Raw genomic sequence first — 25,764 nt, 5'->3', positions numbered from 1 at the left:
AATGATTTTGAAATAATTGAGAGCAAAGTGGAGGACAAATTTTTGAAGTTAAACATAAGAAAGACACCTGGTGGATGGAATCTATGCAGTTATATTAAAGGAGGCAGCAAAAAAAGGTAGAATGTAAGCAAATCCTTAGCCATAATTATGAGAGCATTCTTGGACTCAGGTGAAGTCGCCACAGACTGGAGAGTGCAAATGTGTCCCCAATTCACAAAGGGGGATCAAAGGGTGACACAAGTAATTACAGACCTGTTAGTTTAACTTCTGTTCTGGGAAAAATAATGGAGTCACTGGTTAAAGAAGCATTGCAGGATTATCTAGACAAGAATGCAGTAATAATTCGGACACTACATGGGTTTGTTAAGGGGCAATGTTCTCTTAGCAATTTGATTGGATACTATGATATGTTCACAAAGGAACTGGATGCAAAATAATTTTGATATCATATACTTAGATTTCTGGAAATGTTTTGATACTGTTGCACATGGACGACTTCTGTACAAATTGGAGAAGTATGGTATTAAAGGATGGTTGAGTGGGAGAAGACAGAGTGTTAATCAATCGACACTGCTCTTCGTGGACTAATGTTAATAGTGGATTCCCCAGGGTTTGGTGTTGGGTTCATTGTTGTTTTGTATATTTATCAATGATAGTGATGAAGGTATATCAATCTTAATGTTGAAATTTGCAGATGATACAAAGGTTGTCAGGGTTGTTAATGACAGTAAAGATAGTATGCTACTGCAACAGGATCTAGTAAAGTTAGGCAGATGGGCTGAGAAGTGGCATCTGAAGTTTAACATTGACAAATGCAAAGTACTCCATATGATTAGCAGTAACCTCAGAGAAATGTACCAACTGTGTGGTACTACACTCAGGGTATTGGAGAATAAAAAAGACCTTTGGGTAATTGGACAGTCAGATATGAAATTTTTCTGAGCAGTACAGACAGGCTGCTAGAGGAGTTCATGGGGTGTTGTCAGTGATATACAAGAATTTTGCTAGAAGGAATAAGGGTGTGATTATCCCATTGAATAAGGCAATCATCAGGACACACCTTGAGTACTGCGTACAGGTCTGGAGACCCCATTTTAGGAAGGATGTAGGGTTGCTAGAACAAGTACATAGAATGGCAACAAGGTTGGTGAGTTGAACAAAGGGGTGCTCTTACAAAGAAAGGCTAAAGTTCTGCAAATTGCAGCATCTGGAGACTAGGCATCTGCAAGGTGATCTGATTGAGGTGTATAAGGCCTTGAATGGTTTGAGCAGGCTCAATGCTAATGGGATTCTTCCTCTTTCTGAGATTACGAACCTGAGGGAGCATAATCTTAAATTGAGGAAAGACAGATGTTCGATAGATGTGCTGAAATTTGCCTTTAGCCAGTAGGTAGTTGATTCCTGGAACAAATTTCCATCTGTCATTGTTGAAGTTGATAGCTTAAATAAATTCAAGGAAGAACTGCGCAAACCTTTTGGAGTGAATGGGTCGGTGAAATGGGAAGTGTTATTTATTTAATTATTTTTTTGACTGATGCTTATAGAGCATCAGTCATTATTCCTTGCATCATATGCCTCTACTAATGGTAATATTGGATGAAATCTTCATGATAAAACTCTTTTGTTTCTTATGCTCATTTGCAATGCTATGTGGCACAGATTTCGCACAGACTTTCCTTTTCCCTGAATCTTTGTGCACAATTGACAACTCATCTCCTTATTCGTATCCAACTGGCGCCTCCGTAGCCAGGTGGGAAGGAGCAGCAGCACACGCTTCTTGATTAGACCGGGGTTCGAGCCCGTCACCACCAAATACGGAGGATGTGGAAAGGTCAGGGAATGACCACCGCATATCCCGGAGCAATATAGCCTTAGTTGCTAATGCTCCTAAAAACCAAATAACAATAACATCGTATCCAACTCATCAACCATCATTTTGAGGGTCAGGCAATGATCTCTTGCCACAATTTCTCACAATTTTGCAACTCTGTTCTCATTTCGAGAGGTCCACCTTTTGCATCATCCTCATCATCATGAACATCCTCATCTATTGCAAACAAAAAAAAAAGTGCGTAATTGTCCTCTTTCATTGTATGACATGCATTAATTATTGTAATTATTAATAATATTTAAAAGAAACTTTACAGTGTGTTCTGCTTGGAAGACGGACCTGTATCAAAAATCTATCAGATTGCATTTTCTGAAAGTTGGCAGGTATTTGTAAAAATTTCTCTCTGTTACACCCCTGGATGGCAAATGAAAAAAGGAAACAAATAACTGGATTGCTTTTTGACACATATTGTTATCACCTTGTGTCTCTGCTTAGGTATTAATTGGAGAAATTATATATAAAAAAAAATGGTGTCATGAGAAAAAGGGGGAAAAAGTTGCCTAAAAATGTCATTTTATTTTTCTCTCTTATGAGTGTTGGTAAAAATATTGAATTGTTACTAAAAAATGAAAATAAATAATAATAATAATACAATATTATACAATACAATGTTATAATAATAATAATAATAGATAAACTTGAAGGTACCCAGAACCTGCACAGACCAGGAATATTATTTCTATGTGAAAAATGGCCTGTATTTTGAGTATCATATACAGATTTTGACCCTACATTTCATGATGGGTGTAGACATGTTGGAAAGGGTATGAAGTGAGTTGTAAAATAAGTCAACAATGAAAAGAAGGATGAACTTCTTTCATTGAATAAGGATTTTATTTCTGTTTTGCCATTTCAGTTAAATCGCACACCATGGAAATGAGCATCTCTGTGGCAATTTTATAGGTACACCTAATTCTGTTTTTGCACGAACTTTTTTTACACGAATTTGATTTAACACGAATTCAAAATAAATATTTCAGTCTCTTTTTACGCGAGTCATTTTGATTTAACACGATTTCTATGATTTTTTTTTTTTTTTTTTTTGCCTAAATTCTAAGAATTTTTTTTTTATTTGTGGCATATTAGTATCATTTCTATATTACACGCACCAATAGATTAGTGTGATTATCAGCTATTTATTAGTGTGATAGATTAAGCTAGTGTGTGCGTTTTGAAATGCGTGCTTTTGTTTACCAATGTGTACGTCTAGGTATCTATGAATCATCAACGTTTTTATTGAATTTGGTGCACATATACGGTATTCGTGCATTGTATCTTCGAAAGACATTTAGTAGTAAGCTCTATTTCAAAGTGAAAGAATCTTTAGTGAAATTTGTGCACATATAAATTTATTAATTTTGCCTATAGTCAATAAATTGTAAGTTTACAAATTTTTCATACTTTATTTATTAACTATAACTGAGATATTTTTCGGCAGCCCTTATATAATGTCGAATAATTCGCCTATTGCCAAAATGAAAAGGAAAGCGAGTTCTTTGGAACTTCAAATTTTAGATCGTCTTGCAACTGGACAAGAGGCTACGTCTGTAGGAAAGCATTTTGGTGTACATGAAGCTACCGTAAGAACTATTAAGAAAAATGAAGCTGCAATTAGGAAGTCGGTATATTCTGGAACAAAAGTGTTAATTCATCATCATATACAAGAGATATTGTCAAGGAAAAAATGGAAAAGGCTCTGGTAATATGGATAGAAGATCAGTCACAAAAAAGAGTACCAGTAGATGGAAATGCCATCAAGCAAACAGCACTAAGAATTTACAGACAGATTAAAGAAAAGAAGCCAAGCACTTCATCTCAAACAAAAAACAGAAAGTATAAATTTTCTGCGAGTACAGGTTGGATGATAGGGTTTCTTAAAAGGAATGCTCTTCCTAATATAAAAATTAAAGGTGAAACTGCATCTGCAGATGAACCGGCCACTAAAGTATTCCCGCAGGAACGCAAAAATTATTGAAGACGGAGGATACACTCCTGATCAAGTGTGGAATGTAGATGAAACTGGTTTCTTCTGGAAACGAATGCCGAACAGAACGTATGTAGCCAAATCGCAGAAAACTGCTGGTGGTTTTAAGGTAGCTAAGGATCGTGTGACCTTGTTATTTTCCTCCAACGCTTCAGGAGATCGTATGTTGAAACCACTGCTGTAAATCGAGCCCTAAACCCACGTTCAATGAAAGGTGTAGATATCAATAAACTGCCTGTTCTCTGGATGTCAAACAAGAAGGCCTGGGTGACAACTGCTATCTTTACAGAATGGTTCAACAAATGTTTCGCCCCAGAAGTCAGATGTTATATGAATTTGAAAGGTCTCGAATTTAAAGTTCTTCTGATTTCTTGACAATGCACCCGGCCATCCTGTCTTGGAACACCCAAACATGCAAATTTTATTTCTGCCACCTAATACAAAGGGTACTAGGAAAGTTTTGCAATATGACGCAACAATGAATCACAGGAAGCTGCTTGTTGCTGCATGTTGAGACATCTACATACGTGCATAGTAGCCGCCGCGGCAAGTCGATGGGCTCAGTTATTCATTAGTAGTGAGAGTGTAAAGTGCTTGCGATGGCATCGTGGTCACGAAATGAGATAAGGACAGTTTTGCGGTATAATTTCGTGCGTGGTTTAACCATAGACCAGTGATTAGAAGAAATGACTCTTGCACTAGATGATGATTGTCCACATCGTACAACGATATTCAGGTGGTATAGAGAATTCCAAAGGGGAAATTTCACTCTGGAGGATTCTGAGAGGCCGGGAAGGCCACGAACGTCAGTTACGGAGGAAAACGTTACTGCTGTGAGGAAAATGCTTGACGAAAACAGGCGAGTGACCTACCAACAGATAGAGGATACTTTGGGCCTAAATGCACCAGCAACTCGTTCAATTCTGCAAGATCATTTGCACGTGAAGAAACTTTGTTCTCTCTGGGTGCCGCATCAACTGACTGAAGAGCAGATGACACGACGTGTGACTTGGTGCCGGGAGATGTTAAAAAAGTTTGATAAGGGACAATCTCGGTATGTGAACAACATCGTGACAGGTGACGAGACTTGGCTGTACTATTACGATCTGCCGACCAAGGCTCAAAACAAAGTTTGGGTCTTTGATGATGATGACACACCCGTAATTGTCAGAAAATCCCGATCTGTAAAGAAGCAAATGATAGCTGTATTTTTCAAATCGAGTGGAATTGTGGGACGTGTCGTTTTGGACACACAGAAGACAGTCACAGCTAAGTGGTATACTGAACAATGTCTGCCTAAAGTCATTGGATCTATGAAGAACCTGCGGCCAAAGTCAAGAATGGACACCTGGTACCTCCATCACGATAATGCTGCAGCTCACCGCGCCAAAGCCTGCACCGAATATTTGACCACGACAGGACTGAAACTTCTCGAGCACCCTCCCTACAGTTCAGACCTTGCTCCCTGCGACTTTGCACTGTTCCCGCATGTGAAAATGAAGCTAAAAGGGATGCGGTTTTCCAGTGATGAGGACCTTCTACGGGCTTGGGACAACGAGTGTGCTTTACTCCCTAGTGAAACTTGGCAGAACTGGTTTAAAGATTGGTTTCGGAGGATGGAGAGGTGTATTGAATGTAGAGGAAATTACTTTGAAAAAATTAAATAAAGCTGTATTGCAAAACTTTCCTAGTATCCTTTGTACTACATCTTTGATACAACCGCTAGACTAAGGTATAATTGCGACAATTAAAACATACTACGTAAAACGAACATTCCAACACGTTTTGGACAAACTGAATGATGAAACACTAACAGTCATTAATGTGTGGAAGAAATTCTCAATTATGGATTGTATCAATCAAGTTGGATTAGCGTTAACTGAATTAAAACCAGCAACTTTAAATGCGTGTTGGAAAGCGGTTTGGCCACAATGTGTAAAAAGCAAAGATCCCATCATCCCTATTACGACCGAATTTCCCAACATCGTTACAATGGCACACAAAATTGGTGGAGAAGGATTCGATGATCTATCATTTGAAGATATTGATGAGTTGTTAACCGACAAAGTCCTAAGCGAAGATGAAATATTAGAGGTTGTCCTTGGGACTCCTTATCCCACAGAACTTAGTGATAATGAAGAAAATGATCCTGTTCTAAATGCAGATTTAATAAAAGAAGGTCTGGAACTGGCCAGAAAATTAGGTAATCATTTTGTCAAACATGATCCTGATGAAGAACGCGCTGGGAAGTTTCAACGTGAACTGAAGTTGTTGACAGCCTCTTACAGAGAATTATATAACGGCCTAACCAAAACACGAACACAACGATTAATAACTGAATTCGTTCGTAAAAACCGGTGAAACAGCACCAGAGGAGACTCGTGCTGATTTTTCTCAAGAGATCACGGATAGAATTTCATAATAGAGGAAGAAGACCATGTCCACAACATTTCTAGTGATATTCCAGTCGTACGCAAACGTATGCGCCGTTTATTATCAGAAAGTGAAAATGAATAAAATCTTGTTATGTGTAAAACAGATTTTTTTTGTTCATGAAGAATTTTTTTCATTTCATATGCATACAAATTTACTTTAATACATTTTCATTACATATTATTACATGTGTATTTTGTTGAAATAAAATGATAAGCTTAAAACGAATATTTTTATGTGTTTTTTTTTTTTTAAATTATTTTTACTGATTTTTTAGATCCGGAACCAATAGTCTTTCCTTCCATAAATACAATGTCTTTTTTTTACACGAATTTTTTTTTACACGTATTTTTCAGGAACGTATCTATCGTGTAAAAACAGAATTAGGTGTATATCTTTTCTGTTTAACCTGTTTGTGTTAAGCGAATATCTTTTTTCAATCACCTCAATCCAGGGGACACACTCAATCTTCTGCAATTCCTGTGGAATTTTTCATTCATATAATCTTTTCATTTGGATTTGACCTTTGTAATTTTGTATGTTATGATTAAATGTTTTCATTATTTGAGTTGTGCCAACACCAGTGCTATATATTTTTTAGGTTATTTATAAACCCCCTTAAAACTTTTTGTACAGAATGTCGCCTGTTTTAATTTATTATTATTATTTTTTTGTTTGAGGCAATAAAGCGAATATATATTTATATATAAAGTTTATTTCTTTTAAATTTGCCCAGCATTTTTAAAACAGATTGGTAAACAGAACTCTCCAATTAAATATAAATAGGGATACATTTTTCAACTGAATGGGTAGCGGGTATTTTCTCACTAGTAGATGTGGCAAAAACAGGGAGCTTACTCGCTTAAATTATCTATCATCATCATGGCTAAGAGAGTTTACCAAAGTTCAAGACAGAATTAGATGGTCACCCTTTGATGACGGGATAAGTATGGGTGACTAAGAAATTTTTGTTTTGTTTTTTAAGATGTGGATGAAGTTTACCTCCTTGAATCATTTGGTAGCCATTCTAATACTAATAAGAACGTTATGTACCGTGCATACAACCAGTGCTATTACACAAAGCTGAATATTTAATTTCTGTTTTAAATTCTTCATGCTCACTATGTATAAGGTCAATGGTAGCTGTCAATCACAATTATTGTAAACTAATGAGAAATGAAAACAGTTAAATGTCATTTGGTTTAACCGTCAACTAATTGAATCAACCTTGCCAAATCCATAGGCAAATTTTCCATAATGCTGATAGTTACCTTTTCTTGAGTCTTGCCAAGAATATATCATATCTGTCATTGCTGTGGTAGTATTAATTTATTTTTATTCCCACTGAAGAAACTTATAATGCAGTGAAATATTGATTTCCCCCTCTCTTGATCAAGTAGCAATGGTGGATACCATTTGTATTGTCCAGTGTCCACCTTCCCTCTCTGATGAAATGCATTAATGTCCAAACATTGGCAGTGCATTTATACCCTCTTTTAATACAAAAGTAACACAGGCCAGAATAGAAATAAAGGCTTTATTGCTACTGATTTTGCCTTCTTGCACCTATCTTTCATTTTTGTTATAATATATATATTTTTTATAAGAACTTATATCAAAAGTAACCTAAAAGAAGCAACATTTGGATACTCCACAACATGTTATTGTAAGCCTGTTGACCTATAGAAGAAAGTTCATGTCCTGTAGGAGAAAAGCTTGTATCCTGTGGAACTACAATAAATTTATCAAAGGAGTTGATGATTTTATTACACTAATCTAATGATTTATTCTGTGTAATCCTCTAATGATTTATTCTGTGTAATCCTCTAATGATTTTTAGAAAAATTAAATCTTTTCTTGCAAAAGAAGTCAATTTTTTCCAGATTTTAGATATATGTACAGGGCTATTTTTAATTCATCATGTTATTTCTTTTTGGAGTTTCACAAGCTTCAGATTTTTTCTTCCACAACTGATGTGAAGAAAATGGCTGCTTACAGCATTGAGCAAAGTGTTTATTGTTAAGGAATACTACAGAAGTGGAAATTCAACTATTTCTGCTCAATGGAGATACTGACAACAATGGTGTTGATGGACCGGAAAACCAAACAGTGTTGAGGTTAGCTCATCAATTTGAGAGAACAGGCAGTTTTTTAGATGAAAGAAAAGATCATGTAGGTTGACTGTCATTAAAAACACCAGAGAGAGTTGATTAAACTTGGGAAGAGTTTGCATAAATGAAATTTCACAACAGATGAGTGGGTCTTACAGTCGTACAGCACAGTGAGGAAGATTTCTGTGGCTTGTCTGCATCTCCTTACAAAATTCAGCTCATACAGCTGCTAACACAAAATGGAAAGGAATGGTGTGTTTGCTGGGGAATTAAGTGAACTCTTAGAGCAAGACATTATAGATAAAGTTTCGTTTTCTGACATCATGCTTTGATTGAGATGGATATGTGACTAAGCAAAATGCTAGATTTTGGGCTCTGGTGAACCTCCATGTTGTTGTTGACAATCCATTGCATTTAAAAAAGGTCACTGTGTAGTGCACACTCTGCATTTGTATTTAAGGGCCTGAATCTGTCAATGGAAACCACAAATAACATTACTTTGGTGTCATTAGGAACATTTCTGTGCTTCTTTTATATGTCTCTGGCATTGAACATTGATAGCAACCAATTTCAACAGGGTGGTGTGAAGCCTCATATTGCAGTTGTCCTGGAGTTCCTGGATGAAATTTTTGATGACACGGTGTTTCTAACCACTACTCTGAGAGATATGGCAAAGGACTGGCATAGCCTCCAATGTCATCTGATTATCCATGTGATTTTTTTTTATGGGCTTATCTCAATGACAGTGTTTCAGAAGAATCCACGAACCATTCTTGTGCTAAAAAAAGCAGTTGAAGATAATTTTTCTGTATTGGAGGAAATGTTGGAGTATATTCTTCATAGCTTCACACTCTGACTGTGACACTATTGATAAACATGGAGGACACATTGAACATGTGGCATAAATTTCCCAACACTGCTAAATATAGTTCAAGGGTTAATTTCTGTTTCTAAACATTATTTTATGTTCTTCAGGTGAATAAAATGGTATGATGAATAAAAAAAAATCACCCTGTATATAAATATATATAATTTATAATTGATTATTGAAAGGTATAACTTTAGAGTTTTAATTTTTGTCACTTGTTTTTTTCCCTAGCAACATGCAGCCCTAGTTGGTGGTGCTAATTCCCAATCATGTCCAATTTGTCATAAAATTTGTGTTAGTGGAGAAGCTTTGATGGAACATATGCGCTCAGCTCATAAGGATCCAAATGCCTCTGGCACTCCAAGTAAGAAAAAACGTCAAAGGTATTCTCGCTGTACTTCTACTACAAGTTCCACAGCCACTACTGCTATTAATTATGCTTCCTCTGTCACATCTACTTCAAGCTTTTTACATACAACTCCTATTACAACTACTTCTTCCTCTGTTACTTCTTCTTTAGAAACATCTCAGTTTTCGACAATATCAGTAACTTCTGGTGGTAGCACTTTACTTAACAGATCTAGTACCATAGGTGCAAATCGGTTAGAGCTTTTATCATCAACTGATATTTCTAATGCTGGACCACCTTTTTTAGCTAAACACATTCAGACCTTTCCATATTTATCTTCTTCATTATTATCAAGACCACGAGCATTTTTTAGTGTTTGAATCTAAAAGTTAGCTAAACTAAATGAAAATTGACTGATGAAAACATGTTTTGCCTGTTATTTTCAGTCTAAAGGCATCATAAGAAGGCAATATATTAAAATTGTGATCTCTCTGATATATATATATATATATCACTAAATTTTTATATTCATTTGAGAATTAAGAATATATCATGATAATTATATTTCTTTAATTCTAAGAAATCTCAACACTAGATAACATCACTGATTAAGAATGCTCACAGATATGAGGACATATGTCCAATTTATAATAAGATGTATTACTAAAATTATGTTTTGTTGTTATATTGTCATTAAAATTTAACTGTTATGCTAAAGTCTTAGCTGCACCACTGATTTAGATATCTAAAAAGACAGTAAATAGCTTAACTTTCGTATCCACTTTTTCTTTAATAATTTCATTGTGTTAAACCATGACTGATTTTGAGCTTCATGAGAACAGTTTATAAATCTAAAAGTAGGGCATAACTTATATTTTATTCTAACAAGACAAAATCAAATGATAAAGTTAACTACTTTATTATTCCATTAATCTAGTTATATTAACTTTTTTGGTGGACAACATAAACTGTTTATATAGATGTGTAGAAAGTTGGAAATGATGAGATAATGAAAATACTGTTAGAGATTACCTTCAGTTATAACTGACTATTTTTTTTATTAAATTTTATTTCTTATGAATGTGTCTTCTTCAGATTCACTTAAAATTTCTAAGGAAATTGATTAGTTTTTATAAATTCAACATTGGCTTCATATAATTTATATGTATATTAAGTAATGTTATACCTTTATTTATTTTAATTTTTTAAAGAATGTCTGCTTTTAAATTGATATTTGTTATGTCTGCTTTTAAATTGATATTTGTTATGTCTTTTCTTAATTTCTCTTGCACATTCTCTTTCTCCTGGGCTTCACGATTAATCAATTTACTTCTACATCTTGTGAGTGATTAATTTGGGGTCCAAGTTATTTATCACCCTCTGACTGCTTTAATAATATAACGGGATGTATGTATGAAGATCGGAATCATTCTTAATGGAGTTATATTAGATAAAGCATGGAAAAGGAAGAAGGGGAAAGTCATTCCTTTTATTGGTAGTTGAACAAAATTTTAATAAAAATTTCATGATTACACTAATGTAAGCAAATATATTTGCCAAAAGGATGTGGTATTTCAGAAATTTTGGAAAGCTAGTTTCCGTTTTGCATTCATATGATAGGATAGTTTAATTTGGTATTATACAAGTATATCTGTTACCTTTACCAGTGCAAAACCTGCTAATCCTTATTCATTATTATTATTTTTAATTGTATTCATTAATTTTAAGGTGTGCGGCATATTTGATTTTTGTGCCTTCAAAGTTTGCATATACAGTACTTCTAACTGTTTCCCACTTGATCAACCTCAGTTGGTGATCATGAAAAGTTTGAGCTTTAGGTACATAGTTCCTTTTATATATTGGCATATGGAATAGACAGATGCATTGTTACAATTATCTGATTGTTACAGTCATGGTGATCAGACTTACTGGAATTTCCAGGACAGTCCTGTATTTTGACTGCATACTAGATAAAATTCATTAGGATACCAACTTGACTATTATTATAACTCAACACAACTGTTATTTCCTATCATTGTTTGGCACATAATGGCATTTAGCTGCTGTTGCACCATAACATCTCCAATAACAACAACAACAACAATTCACTTTTAACTTTTAATAACACCTGTTATTTCCTACCGTTGTTTATCGCGTAGTAGCCTTTAGCTGCCATCGTGCCATAAAACCTCCAATAATAACAACAAAAACAACAACAACAACATTCCAGTTAGGTAGGAAAATATTTTGCTGATTGAAACTTGAAAAAAGAAATTGTCTGAACATTATTTTGTACATAAATATACATATATAGCAAATAAAAATACAAAAATAGCATTGTCCTAGATTTAATAACTATATTCTGACTATGTTGAAATATTTCTTCAGAACTTATTTTACTTTTCATCACTGAAAGAGAAAAAGTAGTACTAAGTTCTTGAACCTCACTTCGCATAGCTTTGTCAGGAAGTGAACATCAGATGTAGTCCAGAATGGCCTCTATGCCCTAAAATTATGTGAAAATTTTGTGAATGAAAATTTAAATTAAATTTTTATAGTGCTAAGATTATGATAGGCAAATATTTATGTTCAGAATTACAGTTGGGGGGGGGGAGAAAGTAATAGCAGCTGTGTAGTAACAGGAAAGACAATTTATTATCTCATAGTTATTGATTATATACCTTCATTAAAATCACTGGTTGTTTGTGTAACCTTTCCCATACTTTTAATATTTCTGCAGATGGAATTTCTTGTAACAGCTATGAAATTCCATCTGCAGAGCAGTTTTTAAAAAAATATCTAAAAGAGACTACTCTGTGGCTTAAAAGATAGCATGTCTATTTTCAAAACACTGGAGGTTATTTCATTTTGGAGAAGAGGTGAATTACATGCCCTCTTCTTAACTGAAAAACTCCAGCAAGAGTTAACCAATGTTTAGATGATGCTAATCATGCTATATGACTGAGAATTTCATTCTTCATCATACTGTGCCAAACATTATCATGGTTAATACACAGTAGTGCTGCTCATTTCTCAGCATCACCTCTGATCCAAAGCTGCTTCAGAAGTAGAATCATTTTTCAGATATTTGTTCATTGTCTTGTATTACAATACACAATGCAATGGGGAAGCACCTGTCAAGCAGATTCTGAAAAGATGAAACCAGGAAACATGGGAGATCCACCATACTCCCCTGAAAGGTTCCTGTAACTTTTAACTGTTTCCCAAAATGAAGGACTTTCCAAGGCCAGTGTTTTGAAAACAGGCAGGACAACTTGCAGATGCCATAGACTCTTCCCTTGCAAATGTTGATAAAGATTGCTCTTCAGGCAGAATTTCTTGGTTACCACAGGGTATGTGGTTATACAGATGATTATTTAGAATTAAGTTCTGATTATTATAGTTATTGCACCAAACACTTACCATGGTTTTATAAGGTAATTATCAGGAGTTAACTCTAAATGTAAATAATCCATACTTATTTAGAGTTGTGATTAGGGAAGCAGTGATCATGTTGAAGAAATGAGATTAATTACTACATGATAATAAATTGTACTTTCCTCATACAATGGCAACCTTGATATAACACTGTTGTCAGGCAACAGCTTTATAACCCATGTTATAAGGGAAGCACATTGTAGCAGAAAAATTTTTACCATTTTATTCCCAGTTTTTTTAACATAAATACATATTACTTAGTAACTAAATACTTTATTTACTAATGTTTTATAAGTATTAAAGGTTATATCATTCCCTTTATATTCTACTAATACACAGTGTCATTGTAGACTTACATTGTATGCATCCCTTCTTAAATAGTCATGTAATTTAGTTTGCCAGAACTGATAACAGCATTTTTTCAGTGCATAATTCTTAATAGTGATCAGATGCAATAAATGAAGATGTTCACTATCACTCTAATGCTCTAACTATGCCATCACCTCATTAATGTTTTCAAACACTGTTAATTTCAGGTGGTATTTTCCTTACACGAATCAACCACATTATCTTCTGAGTCACTCCTTATGTCACTTGCCTTCTGTCTGTCAGTTGTCTTCCTACTGTTCACAGAGGCTGCAATTTATTCTTTGCTTGGGTAATGTGCCACTGGAGCTTCTGTATCCACCTCAATCCAAGCAGCTTTTGCTTCTTGTTCTGAAAATGCTGCTAATTCAAGGTTATTAGTGAACTCATATTTTTTTCAGCATTTTTCAATTGCTGTTCAGCTTACTTTCTCCAATATTTTCTCATGCTAATTCAATATTTTATGCAATGCCTTTCAGTATTAATGTTTTTAGAAATTTTAGAACTTAAATTTCAGAGTTAACAACACCAGTAAGTAGCTCACCATGATAATAGGATTTGAAGACTCAAATAATGCTTTGACCCATGGGCCCAAATTAGTGTAGTTATGTTCCTTGGAAGAAATGCGACAGATCTTGCCATCTTTTGATTTCAAGACGTCAGCTGCAGGATGAGCTGAGCAATGATCCAACAGTAACAGAGCCTTTTCTTCAAGTTTTTTGGAAAGCAAGTGGATCTCACTCATAGCATAAATCCACTTTCAAACCATGAAGCAAAAATATCACTCATTATTCAAGTGTTGGAGCTATTTTTACAAATCACAGGTAGCGATTCGTGTTGATGTGCTTAAATAAAACAGCAGGGACTTCAGCTTTTACCAATGCACAATGGCCTTAGTTTGTGATTTCCAGTTTTGTTTGTGCAGTAACACAATTTTGTTTTTGTTAAGTTTTATGCGTGCTTTGTGTTAGCTGCCTTTTTAATATCTGGTTGTGACTTGTTGTGCGAAGTTTATAGTACAGTGCTGTTTCATCACAGTTGTACAACTGTTGATCTGTGAATTCACTATCTTGAATGACATTATGCAGAAATTCAATAAATGCTTCTTCAACTGTAATGTCACCAAATGCAAATTTACCTACAAGACTAACCTGGGAGATACCATGACGAGCCTTCCATCTCCAAAGCCACCCTTCAGAAGCTTTAAATGTGTCATCTCCACCAAGTAACTTATGAAATTTAAGTGCCTATGCTTTCAAAATTACCCCATTTATTATTACTCCTTCACTATGCTTCTGTAGAAACCACTTATATAAGAATTGGTCTATTTCACTGTTTACATTAAGTCTAGTTTTCTTTCTTTGGAAGCTTACTTCATTTTCTACAGAGTCTATTAATGAACAAAATTTTTCTTCCTCTTTCATCATCCAACAGCAGATTATTTCTTATGGAATTCCACACTCATGAAATATACTGCATTTTGTTTTGACACTCTTAACTCTTTTGATAATCTTTAACGTCTCTTCAACTGTATAATTTTTTTTTTTTTTTGGCAGCCATTATTTCAATCCTACTGATTTACTAATTTTGTTGTGTATTTATTTATGATGCCCTAGAATTTACTGTGTTTTGAGAAAACTAAATCAAAACCGAACTGTCCAGTACTATCGTAGTGCCAAAGTCAAGTCACGCAATTTCTCCATAAATCACTTGTCAATTTATATATTTTTTTGTTTATTTTAGTCCCTTTTGCTATCCTACGTGTAACTTCTACTTGAAGAAAGGAATGCTATTTTACAAAAATGTTTTACAAAAACTTACTTTGTAACTAATTTGACATGCTTGACAAACAGTAACTGTATTCCCCTCCAGAGGTAGCTGTTTGTAATTAGTGTTCCACTGATATACTCTTTTATTGCATCTCTAGCTGATGGGAGAAACTGGTTGTCTACAGTAATTAGTCTCTGATGGGTCCTGTTGTTTACAAAAATTACTCTGTAGCTGAATACTGAATATATCAAAGTAAATATACAGCCAATTTTTAGCTAATCTTCCCTCTTGGAAATACAATAATAGGATATACAGTAGATACGGTATATACAGTGTTCCTTTTTTCATTTTCCAATATGAAATTGATAGATCTTTGAAGATGTTACTTTTATTACATAATTCATTTTGGGGGACATGATCATACCAGCAGTATATCCAAAACCACAGTATGAAAAGGTGCGTTATATCGAGGTTGCACTGTATTACCTTATTTCCAATACATTTTCCTCAAACCTTGTGGAAATATTAGACTTCTTCTGCTGAAATCGCAGAAGTAGTCTAATCCATCTGCAGATTAAGCTCATGAATCCTTATAGTACCAATTAAGTGTTTCCCAGGAGTGAACAAATGGTTTGCAATTCTCACGACCCACTTCCATAATCTGGGTCACTGTTTTTGATGAATAATAAATTGATAGAGTGGGTTAGCTAAAAAGTGTATTTTTGGGTTTCAGTATGCAAATTATTAGCATTTATGTTCTTGTCACTTGTGCCCTAAGTGGAACACAGTTTTCATTATAAAAGTTATTTATTTTTGTTGAATTGGAAATTACTTTTTGTCACTTGTTCTGCACTGTGTTTGTAGTATAAAATATAAATGTATATCAAGTCTGGCCATAAATATAAAGTATGAGCAGCAAGAAGTTCCCCAGACTTGTTAATAAAACAAAGGGTAGTCTTACGATAATCTTCCTTTGGATTTAATACACTGAATCCTGCATTTTTTTTTCAACTCTTATTTTGAGATTACATTCAGTGCTGAATGCAGTCTTTTGACTCTTTCTGGATCATATAAATATTGTAAAATCTCTCTTTGATATGCCATTTCATATTGAGAAACAAGGAGGAGGTGGGTAATATTTGCTGTAGGGTTCAAGGAATTGCTAGACTCACTACACTATTAAAATAAATAAAATATAATAATAAAAATAATAACTGTGATTTAAAGGAAATTAAAACCACTGTTATATTTAAAACTCTATCACTGTTATGTGATAGAGTTTTAAATGTTTATCGAAGTGGATCGCATCAGTTTTACACTTAATACATTTCAACATTTTGAGGCTCAACTGAATCCTGTCATTAGGCTTACAGGGAAAGTTAAAACATGAAAGAAATCAAATTAGCAATTATAGGGTTACAGTAGAATTTCATTATGAAGTTTTATTAATGAATTTTAATACAATATTGGCATTCAGATGATTGAGTTAAGATAATGTAAATTAATTCTTTACAAAATTACAAAGAATATTTTACAAGAAATTGGCCACAAGGACCACCTGGTATTATAGAAAGGAGGTGCACAAAAAACATCCAGAAAATTACAGTAAGTTAACTCTGAAGTGGGGAGAGAATATGTAAGTAAAATCTGAAGAAGGATTATTAAATAAGATTGTGGAAAGGCTTACCTGAATTCTGGAGAGAGAGAGAGAGAGAATGCTTGAAGTAAATTGCTTGATTGGGATAGCTGAATGGGACACAACTGTTTTTATAGTACAAGAGAGGAGTGTCATCAATCAGGATTGAGAATTATGGACTATCCTCTTCTGGCTAAATGGACAGTACCCTTTTCTCACTTTTACACAGAAATAATAAAAACCCTTTTTGCATGCTCCACTCCTCATATAAGTGATAATCCAGCCGATCTTTGAATTTTTCCAAGTTGTCAGCAACTAACTTTATTTCAGTGATTTACAATTCAATGGCTAAATGAAAACTTCCTGAAACCAGTCTATACCTCTTTCCCTGTAATTGAATTGGTACTAGTTCTAGTATCACTTATAACTGAAAATTTCACTTTAATTCATTCTCTCTTCTCCTAGAGTATTGTAGACCTTAATGAAATTGCCTCTAAGGGGAAAAAGAAAACCCGTTTTTGATACAGAGAAAGCAGTATTATGTGCTTAATGTTAAGAGAGAGTAGAAGTCAGGTTAATCCCTAATAGAGATATATGATTTTGTCTAGAAATCTGAGTACCATCAAAGATAAGCATAGGAGTAGTAGATTCTCTTCCGTAAGAAATAAAACAGGACTGAGTTTTAGATGGATGAACGTTAACTAAGTTTTCTTCGTCCCATTAACACATTGTCACTACTCTGTGACAGTATAGAGCTGGCATGTCAAATTGATGGCCTTCTGATGTTTGTTGCTTGGTCTCGACCCAAGTATTGCCTACTTTCACAAGTTAACAGTGTTAAACATATTATGATAATAATGATAAATGGTGATACTTAAAGGAAATGCACTAATATAAGATTTAAATAAACTTCATAACTTATTTGAACCATCATGTATTTTTGCCAAAGATATCAAATATATTGAATATATTTCTGTTATTATATTATTGTTATTATATATTTCTCTCCATGTTTGGTGTACAGTGCACACACTAATATGGCCTGCAAGCCCTGTGAGGACTATTTGTGCAGCCCATTAGCCCCCCCTTCCACCAAGAACTGTTAGTGCAGCCCATAAGCACTTTTAAGTTTGACATCACTGATATAGTGGCTTGTCACTCATTTCAGAGGTGAGGGTTTGAATCCTGTTGGAGGCTGGAGAAACTTGCAGTTTAGATGTCAATTTTGAGTTATTTAAATCTCAGATGGGGAGAGAGGGTCCTCCCATAAGTTATTCTTGGTTTTTCAGCTTGCACAACTTTAAAATTGACCCATGAACATACATGTACAAACATATACACACAGCTTTGTTTTCTTGACTATGCATACTAGGTGATGCAGTTGGAGCTCTGTACAACATTGCTTTCTATTAGCAGATCACATTGCAATCATATTTACAAAGCCTGAGAACATAAATGCCTTGTAATGTTATAATTTTTATATTCTCTCTCTCATACTGTGTATTTTTAAAAATATTGAGTAAAACAAAATTATTTCTCCTACACTGCCAATTTATTATATATCTTTATGTAAAAATGCTTATTTTTTAACAAATATCATCGTAATGAAACCAAACGTTTAGCACAATAAAAATTCATTCAGCTACAAAAAATATAATCATTATAACAAAATTTCTTAAAAATACTGTGTGCATGTTGATCTTTGGTCTTTAGCATCTGGTAGTACTGCAATATTTACTAACTGGGAGTTACTTGCTTGTTTGAGATTAGAGATTATTTACCTAAAGTCTTACTTGAGTCATTTTGGAAGGGATGGCTACCCAGAGTTGCATATTTCGCAAAATGTGCTGATAGGTGAGATGCCAGTTTTATTGAAATTGTTTGTTTACAGTTCTGTGTGAAGAAGTACAATTATTTGTATTGTATCATCTGCTAGGTGGTTTTATAAATTTGAAAATGGAAGAGGCTGTACTTTCATGTTTTTCTTTTTTTATAGCAGAATTAATAAAAAGTTTTGTTTTGTTGAAAATAAGCATAAAAAGCACATATTTAAATTTCCGAAATTTTCATTACAAAAATATAAAATTGCATTTAATAAACTTTCTTTTGTTTTAATTATTTTGTAATACATGACTATCATTCTGGCATTTTTTTTTATTGTGTTTCATTTTAACAAAATTTCATTATAATGGATATATTTTGTCCAGCTGCATGAATTTGTTACGCTGACATGTCACTCTAATAGCATATTATGGCTGTTACTGTGTTAAATAAATGTCATAATATTTATTTCACAGTTATTTGTGATTGATTTTGATAATGAGATTACATCTAATCAGTAATTTAATTATTTGTCTCCAGTTATCCACTTTCCTGAATTTTTTTAAATTTTATTTTATTTTTTTACATGGATAATTTTTTACGATTCCTCTCTCTTGTTTGTTATTCATGAATTTGATTGTTTGTTGATAAGTTTTTGCATCATATCTTGTTCTTTGCAAGTCACATATTTGGAATCATTAATGGTGATAGAGGCAGATCTTAGTAAACATGAATATCATTGTGGGCACATACTTGGTTGTTGTTTATTACATTAATAATTATTCTTTCTATATTTTGAAGTACATTATTTTATTTTATAGCATGGCACATAATGTTTGAATTAATTTATTTATAAACTACACTCTCTGTGGAACTTGCCTTTTTAATTATTGAATATACATGCTAAGTAATGAATAAAAAGTTTAACCATAGTTATTGATAGTTATGTAGTCAGCATAAGCATATTAAAGAAATATCAGTTTATTGGTCAACTAGCTAAAAAAAAAAAAAAAGAAAGTAAATACAAATGCGTATTGTAATAATATATAAATGAAATACTGATTAAGGAAAATGCATTAAAAATAGACCTGAGAAAATCTGTTTCAGTTCTGGCTACCAGCTTTACAATTTAAGTGGCAGAAAATAATGGTATATTATACTGAACTAAAGTTAACCACATAAAATAGAATTGATGTTTCAATTGTTTATTTTCATCCCTCCCTCTCCAATATAATAGTATTCCTGCAATTTTTTTACTTTAATTTGGGCACCCAGAGTTTTGAAAGTTATGCATTAGATCTCAAACAGAATTGTTCTTATCTGACTTATAGTGATTATAGCATTGTTGTCTTATGGGAGGTTTTTAAAATATTAATATAATAAAGTACATAATGAATATGATATTTTATTTTCGCAATTTTCATGTTATTGTTCACCAGAAAAACAAATTTTATTGAGGAACTCTATTCACATTAAGATTTAAAACTTGTAACATTTCTAGTATTTCTAGTATGTGTTCAAGTGATCATCATATGAACACTGTTGTTTACCATGAGAACTCTCTCTCTCTCTCTCTCTCTCTCTCTCTCTCTCTCTCTCTCTCTCTTTCTCTCTGTACAACAGAATTATAGAAATTGTAAATTAAATAAAATCAGAGTGCTTCATTATTATTTGTTCTGATAAAACAACAAAAAAAAATCAAAAAAAAACCCTAATACTGACACTAGGCCAACATAAAAATTTGGCATGCATATACAGTACATTCATAAGTCCATAAGCAATTGTCCCTGAGAGAAGTGCAGGAGAATCACTGTTTTCTTACACCATTTGGTAAAGACCTGTGTTTGATTCCTATCATTAGCTGAAGACAAATTTTCTGGGAGGGCTACAGGTTATATGTACAAAAAAGTAAAATTTTTGGCTGCTATAAATTAATTTTGAATTTAGAAATAATTTAATTATAAATGAAAAGCAATAGATGGACAACATATTAATGGTATCTTGCCCATAGGAAGTAGATTTGAAGTGTAATTTAATTGAATCCATTATCAGAGTATATCTTAAAAGTTTCAGTTACTTCAAAAATTTCTTTAGGTACTTTTGCTGTCTCTTTTAGAGTTTCCATTTCTTCATTCTCTATCTATATTTTCTATCTCTATCTATATTAGACTAGTGAAATCCATTTATTGCCTATGAAGCAGATGACCAGCTGTCAGCTATCCACTAACAAATTTTGTTTTATGAACATTTTCATTCATTCACTGATCCCACTTTTCTCTCAGAAGTCATTATTAACAGCAATATCCAAGAATTGTAACTTTTTAGTAAAACCACCAGGTATGATTTGCCATCTCTCTGAAAAAGAAGCAGCACTTTTCTGTAAAGTAAGCTAAACAAGAGCCAGTCATAAAAAATGAAGTTGGCCTGAAAAGTCCACTTTTTTTTGTCTCCTTATAGCTTTTTCTATCACTTAGTATTAGCCATATAGTGCAAGGAACCCACTGGCTTTTGCTGCACCAGCGAAAAAAATAAAATAAAATAATAATAAATTAAGGAAATAATCAACCTATGTGTTTCCTCTTCTTGTGGGTGCCTATGCAGCTTACCTTTTAATTTTCCCAGCCTACCCACAGAGGTAATTTATTCCAGTAATTATCGTCTAGCTGGCTAATGGAAACCTTCCTACAATCCCAGCTGTAATTCTTCTCTCCACAATTTAAATTCATGTCCCCTAGTTCTAGTGTCATTTTTAACAGTGAATATTTCACTTTCATTCATTTTACTGTTCCTATCTCAGAGTCTTATAGTCCTCAATCTTATCCATTCTAGGGTACCAGTTACCAAGCTCTGTAGTCTTATATATTCAAAGTCTCCTCATATGTGGGCCATCTTGCCAGTATAACCAAATATGCTTTGTCCATCTTTGGGTCCTTTAAAGAAGCTCAGTATCTCTTTTTTTTTTTTTTTTTTTTAGGTGCTGTCTTCGTATTTGGACACATTATATTAAGTGAAGTCTCACAATTACCTTATACAGTGGGATTATGACCTGCTTATCACTGCAAGCAAATGTCAGTAATCCTTGATTGGATGCCATTGGCCTTCTTTAGCACCTGTCTTCACTGTTCAGTGAACTACGTGTCTAATCATATCATTTACTTATAGAGTAATCTGATATTCCTTTTTTCCACTACTATTTTTAATTTAAATCATAAATCCATTAAATTCATTGCTGCATTAAAAGTTAACTGTCACATTTCTGACCATCCTTGAAGCTTATCCAAGTTGTCCTCAAAAAGTTCTAATCATTAACCACTCTCCTGATCATGACATCATCTGCAAATTTTCACATCACATCTTCTGTCACTTCATTGATGATATTTAAGAAAATCAGAAACCACAGTAGCCCCTAGATCAATCCTTGAGGGATTACCATCAACATTTAGCTTACTCCACAGCTCAATCAGATCTCAAAGCTTCCAAACAATTGCAGGACTTAAGTCTTTCTTGTTTGTTATTTTGGTTTTTAGGAGCATTAGTAACTAAGGCCATATTGCTCCAGGGATATGCAGTGGTCATTCCCTGACCTTTCCGCATCCTCCGTATTTGGTGATCATGGGCTCGAACCCCGGTCTAATCAAGAAGCGTGTGCTACGCACTGCTGCTCCTGCTCACCTGGCTACGGAGGCACTGTCTTTCTTGTAAAAGTACCCTTTTGTGACAAGTTTGTCCCAATTAAACTTGTTTTTCTCTGATCTGTTCCAACAGATCAACGTCCTTCCTAAAATGAGGATTCCAGACCTGTATGCAGTACTAAACATATGGGCTAACCACTTCCATATACAGCAGACTGATTGCTTCCTTATCCCTGCTGGCACAACTCCTGTATGTCATTGACAAAACTTTGTGGGTGCATATGTTGTACGTGCCATAGTGAAATGCATCAACCCATATTTCTGTTAGCTGTATTATGTCAGCATTTGTTGTTGTAATCCAGAATTCAAAGTCACTGTTTTATTCTTGACATTACTGTGTACACATTTAAGACTAAGTGTTCTTTACTGCCCTGACACACCCCATAAAGTTATTTAAGCTTCTTTCCCTAGCATTAGCTTCCTGCTCATGTGAAACATTTCTACCCTCAGAATTGCCATATAATTGCGTTCCTGTCAAGATGCTGCTGCATTACTTCTTTGATCACAAACTCCATTATTTTCCCTGGAACAGAAGTCAAGCTTCCAGGTTTATAATTACTCACTTCCCTCTTTGATCCCCTTTGTGAATTGGCAAAGCCTTTGCACACCTCCAATCCATAGGCATTTCAGTTGAATTCAAGGATGCTGTCATAATTATGGTTAAAGATTTTCTTACCTCTTTTGCTGCTTCTCTTAATACAATTGGACAGATCCCACTACCTCAGTTGCCTTATTTAATTTTAGCTTCAACACTTTCTCTTCCACTTTCCTTTCAGTTATCACAAAATTATTTAGTTCTCTGTTAGAGTGTGATATACTGCTGGAATTTCCATTCCTGAAAAATTCCTCATACATGATTGTTAATGCAGAATATCGATTCAGTTTGTCATTAACTTGAATAGGTCATCAACAGTTATACCATTTGTAGCTAGTGAACCAATGTGATTTATCCCAGAAGAGTCTGAGTTGAGTGGCTGTAGCTCTGACACTACACAACCAATAAGCAGACACAGTCATGACTAGCACACAAATATTCAAAGACAGCATCTCTAATGAGAATAAAACATATTTCAGTTTGTGACAGCTTTCCAGTCAAAAAGACTTGTCCTCTGTCTGGTAGTCCAGCATTTTTACTGTAGTTTTTCATTTCTAGAAACCCTAAACTTGCAAAGAAACATACTATTACCAGATTTTATTTTGCCATTTTAAAATTTTTCAGCTACATTTGCTATCTGGTAAGTGCTGACAAGGATATTTATCATATTTTACTCCTGACCTCTGAAAAGGAGCCATTATAGAACTTTATTTTCAAAATTATTTCTTAATTGGGCGCACAGGCTTTCCAACGAAAATTTTAGAAAAGTGGGGGTCCTTCCCCCCCTTCAAAGTGAAACATCAGGCACTGCCTTAAAGATGAGATTCAAATTCTGTTTGGTTTCATTGGTGAAACCAGATTAAACCAAAATCTGTATGAACAAAAAAAAGCAAATGATTAGAATTAAATAAAAAGGAATTATTTTTCCCCCTAAGTGAATCTGTATGAATTATTAAATAATGAAACTTATTCATTTTTATTAATTGGTTTTCATATGAAAAATATTTATATGATGTTAAGATGAATGGGAACATCTTTTAAATATTAATGGTCAAAATGACTTTGAATGGTTCACTCCATTTCAAACTGTAACATATGTTATTTTTGCCTACAAAATACACATCAAGCACTGCCTTAAATTTGCAATAAAGATGAGAAGGTGAGGGATGAGATCGAAATTATGTTGAAACAAAAGGAAATGATTGGAATTAATGTAAAGGAATAATTTTTTTTTCCTAAAAAATAAACATTCACACACTTATCCATTTTTATTATTGGTTGTCATATGAAAAATATATAATGTCAAGATGAATGGGAATGAGAAAACCTTTTATATTAAAATTAATATTAATGGTCAAAATGACTTTGAATGTTAGAAATGGTTCATTCCATTTCAAAGATTCAACCTGTAACATAAATATATTATTGAGTTAACTCATAGGAATAATTTATTTATATGTTGCAGTACTCAGTAAATACTGTTAATATTAATTCTTTGGTATAAAACTTTTAAAGCACTTCTTAGTATTTCATATTTTTTATCGTAGTTGGGATTAGATTTCATGCTTGAGAATACAATTTAAATTATTGGAATGGCAAGCTAAATAAAAAGCTCTTTGTTTTGTTTTAAAAGTAATGTATTCTGTCTTGATTACACTGGTATTTCCCAGAATTAAATCAAACAAATAGATTGTTTGATTTAATTCTGGAAAATAAACTTCACCATTTATGTTAATCTTGTGCAACTTTGATTCATAAAAGGTCAATGGATAAACCTACTTTAAATTGATATTTTACTTCTTTTCTCTTCTTTGAATATTTCCTCTAGGAAATATTCAAATTAATTTTAGCTTCAATAACTGTCAGATTAAAATATAAGAATGTTTACTTTTTTCTTCTTTGGGTAGCAAAAATACAAGTTTTCTTTAATAGGTTATGTGAGCGGTTCCCAAACTGTGCACCTCAGCAAACTCACAGCAGCACCACGGGATATTTTAAATTTTCGAGGGAAACACAGCGATATTCAACATCTGTCAGACAGCTCGAACTACTAGCTCAGGGTAGTTCACAGTTTCAACATTACTTATTAAGTTGTTTGGACCTAACTACTTAATAAAAAGAACTTTTAAGTATTTATTTTGGCCTAGGGGCTCTGTGAAAAATTACTGAGACACTAAGGGTGGCGTGAACTGAGAAAGTTTGGGAACCTCTGGGCTATATCATTTCCCAAAATTTGGTTGATTGGTGCCAATTAACACAAGTTTAGGAAAAGTTGTATATATGTAATTCAAACCTAAATAGTTCAAATTTAGTTACTATATACCAAATAATTAAGATAAAAGAGCTTAGAAAAGTTTGAAGGTCAGTCACGAATGGGAACTTCTATTCCAGCTTGCTCTATCTTGGTTAAAAGATAAAGGGAGGTTTTTAAAGGGAGAGTAAGCCACACTTGATACTTTTTGTAGGCTTTTTTATCTTTATTAAATTAAACTGATAGAATATAATAATAATAATGAACTATTACAACATTTACTGTCTTTGATGATGATTATTTATATTTAGTTATTATGAAACACTGATTTAAGGATTTATATAAGCTATTGTGGAGAAATATTTAAATATGAAACTTTGGTGTTGGTTATAAAAATGGTACTAGCTAAAGAAGTTATTATACAAGTATTAATGTAATTGTTTTATATTTCTGTGCTGCATGCATGCATATTCTTAAATGAAAACATGCATTTTCTTGACTATTAAAAAAGTTTTACATTAATTCTTTAGTTGTTCAATAGAAATAATATTTTTAAATC

General features: G+C 33.5%; 1 protein-coding gene across 1 annotated transcript in view; it reads left to right on the top strand.

Annotated features, from left to right (window-relative positions):
• Positions 1-25,764, top strand: part of LOC150085323 (uncharacterized) — a 736,427-nt gene that overhangs the window by 620,708 nt on the left and 89,955 nt on the right. Inside the window, exon 7 of the mRNA XM_090374526.1 lies at positions 9,519-9,651. Coding sequence (XP_090230652.1) covers positions 9,519-9,651 — 133 coding nt within the window. The remainder of the gene's footprint in view (positions 1-9,518; positions 9,652-25,764) is intronic.

Source organism: Mastigoproctus giganteus, chromosome 5 (assembly GCF_048544385.1).
Source record: "Mastigoproctus giganteus isolate SK-2022 chromosome 5, ASM4854438v1, whole genome shotgun sequence".
In the NCBI taxonomy this organism is placed as follows: domain Eukaryota; kingdom Metazoa; phylum Arthropoda; class Arachnida; order Uropygi; family Thelyphonidae; genus Mastigoproctus; species Mastigoproctus giganteus.
The sequence above is the reverse complement of the archived record's forward strand: the minus strand, read 5'-3'. Positions and strand labels throughout refer to the sequence as shown.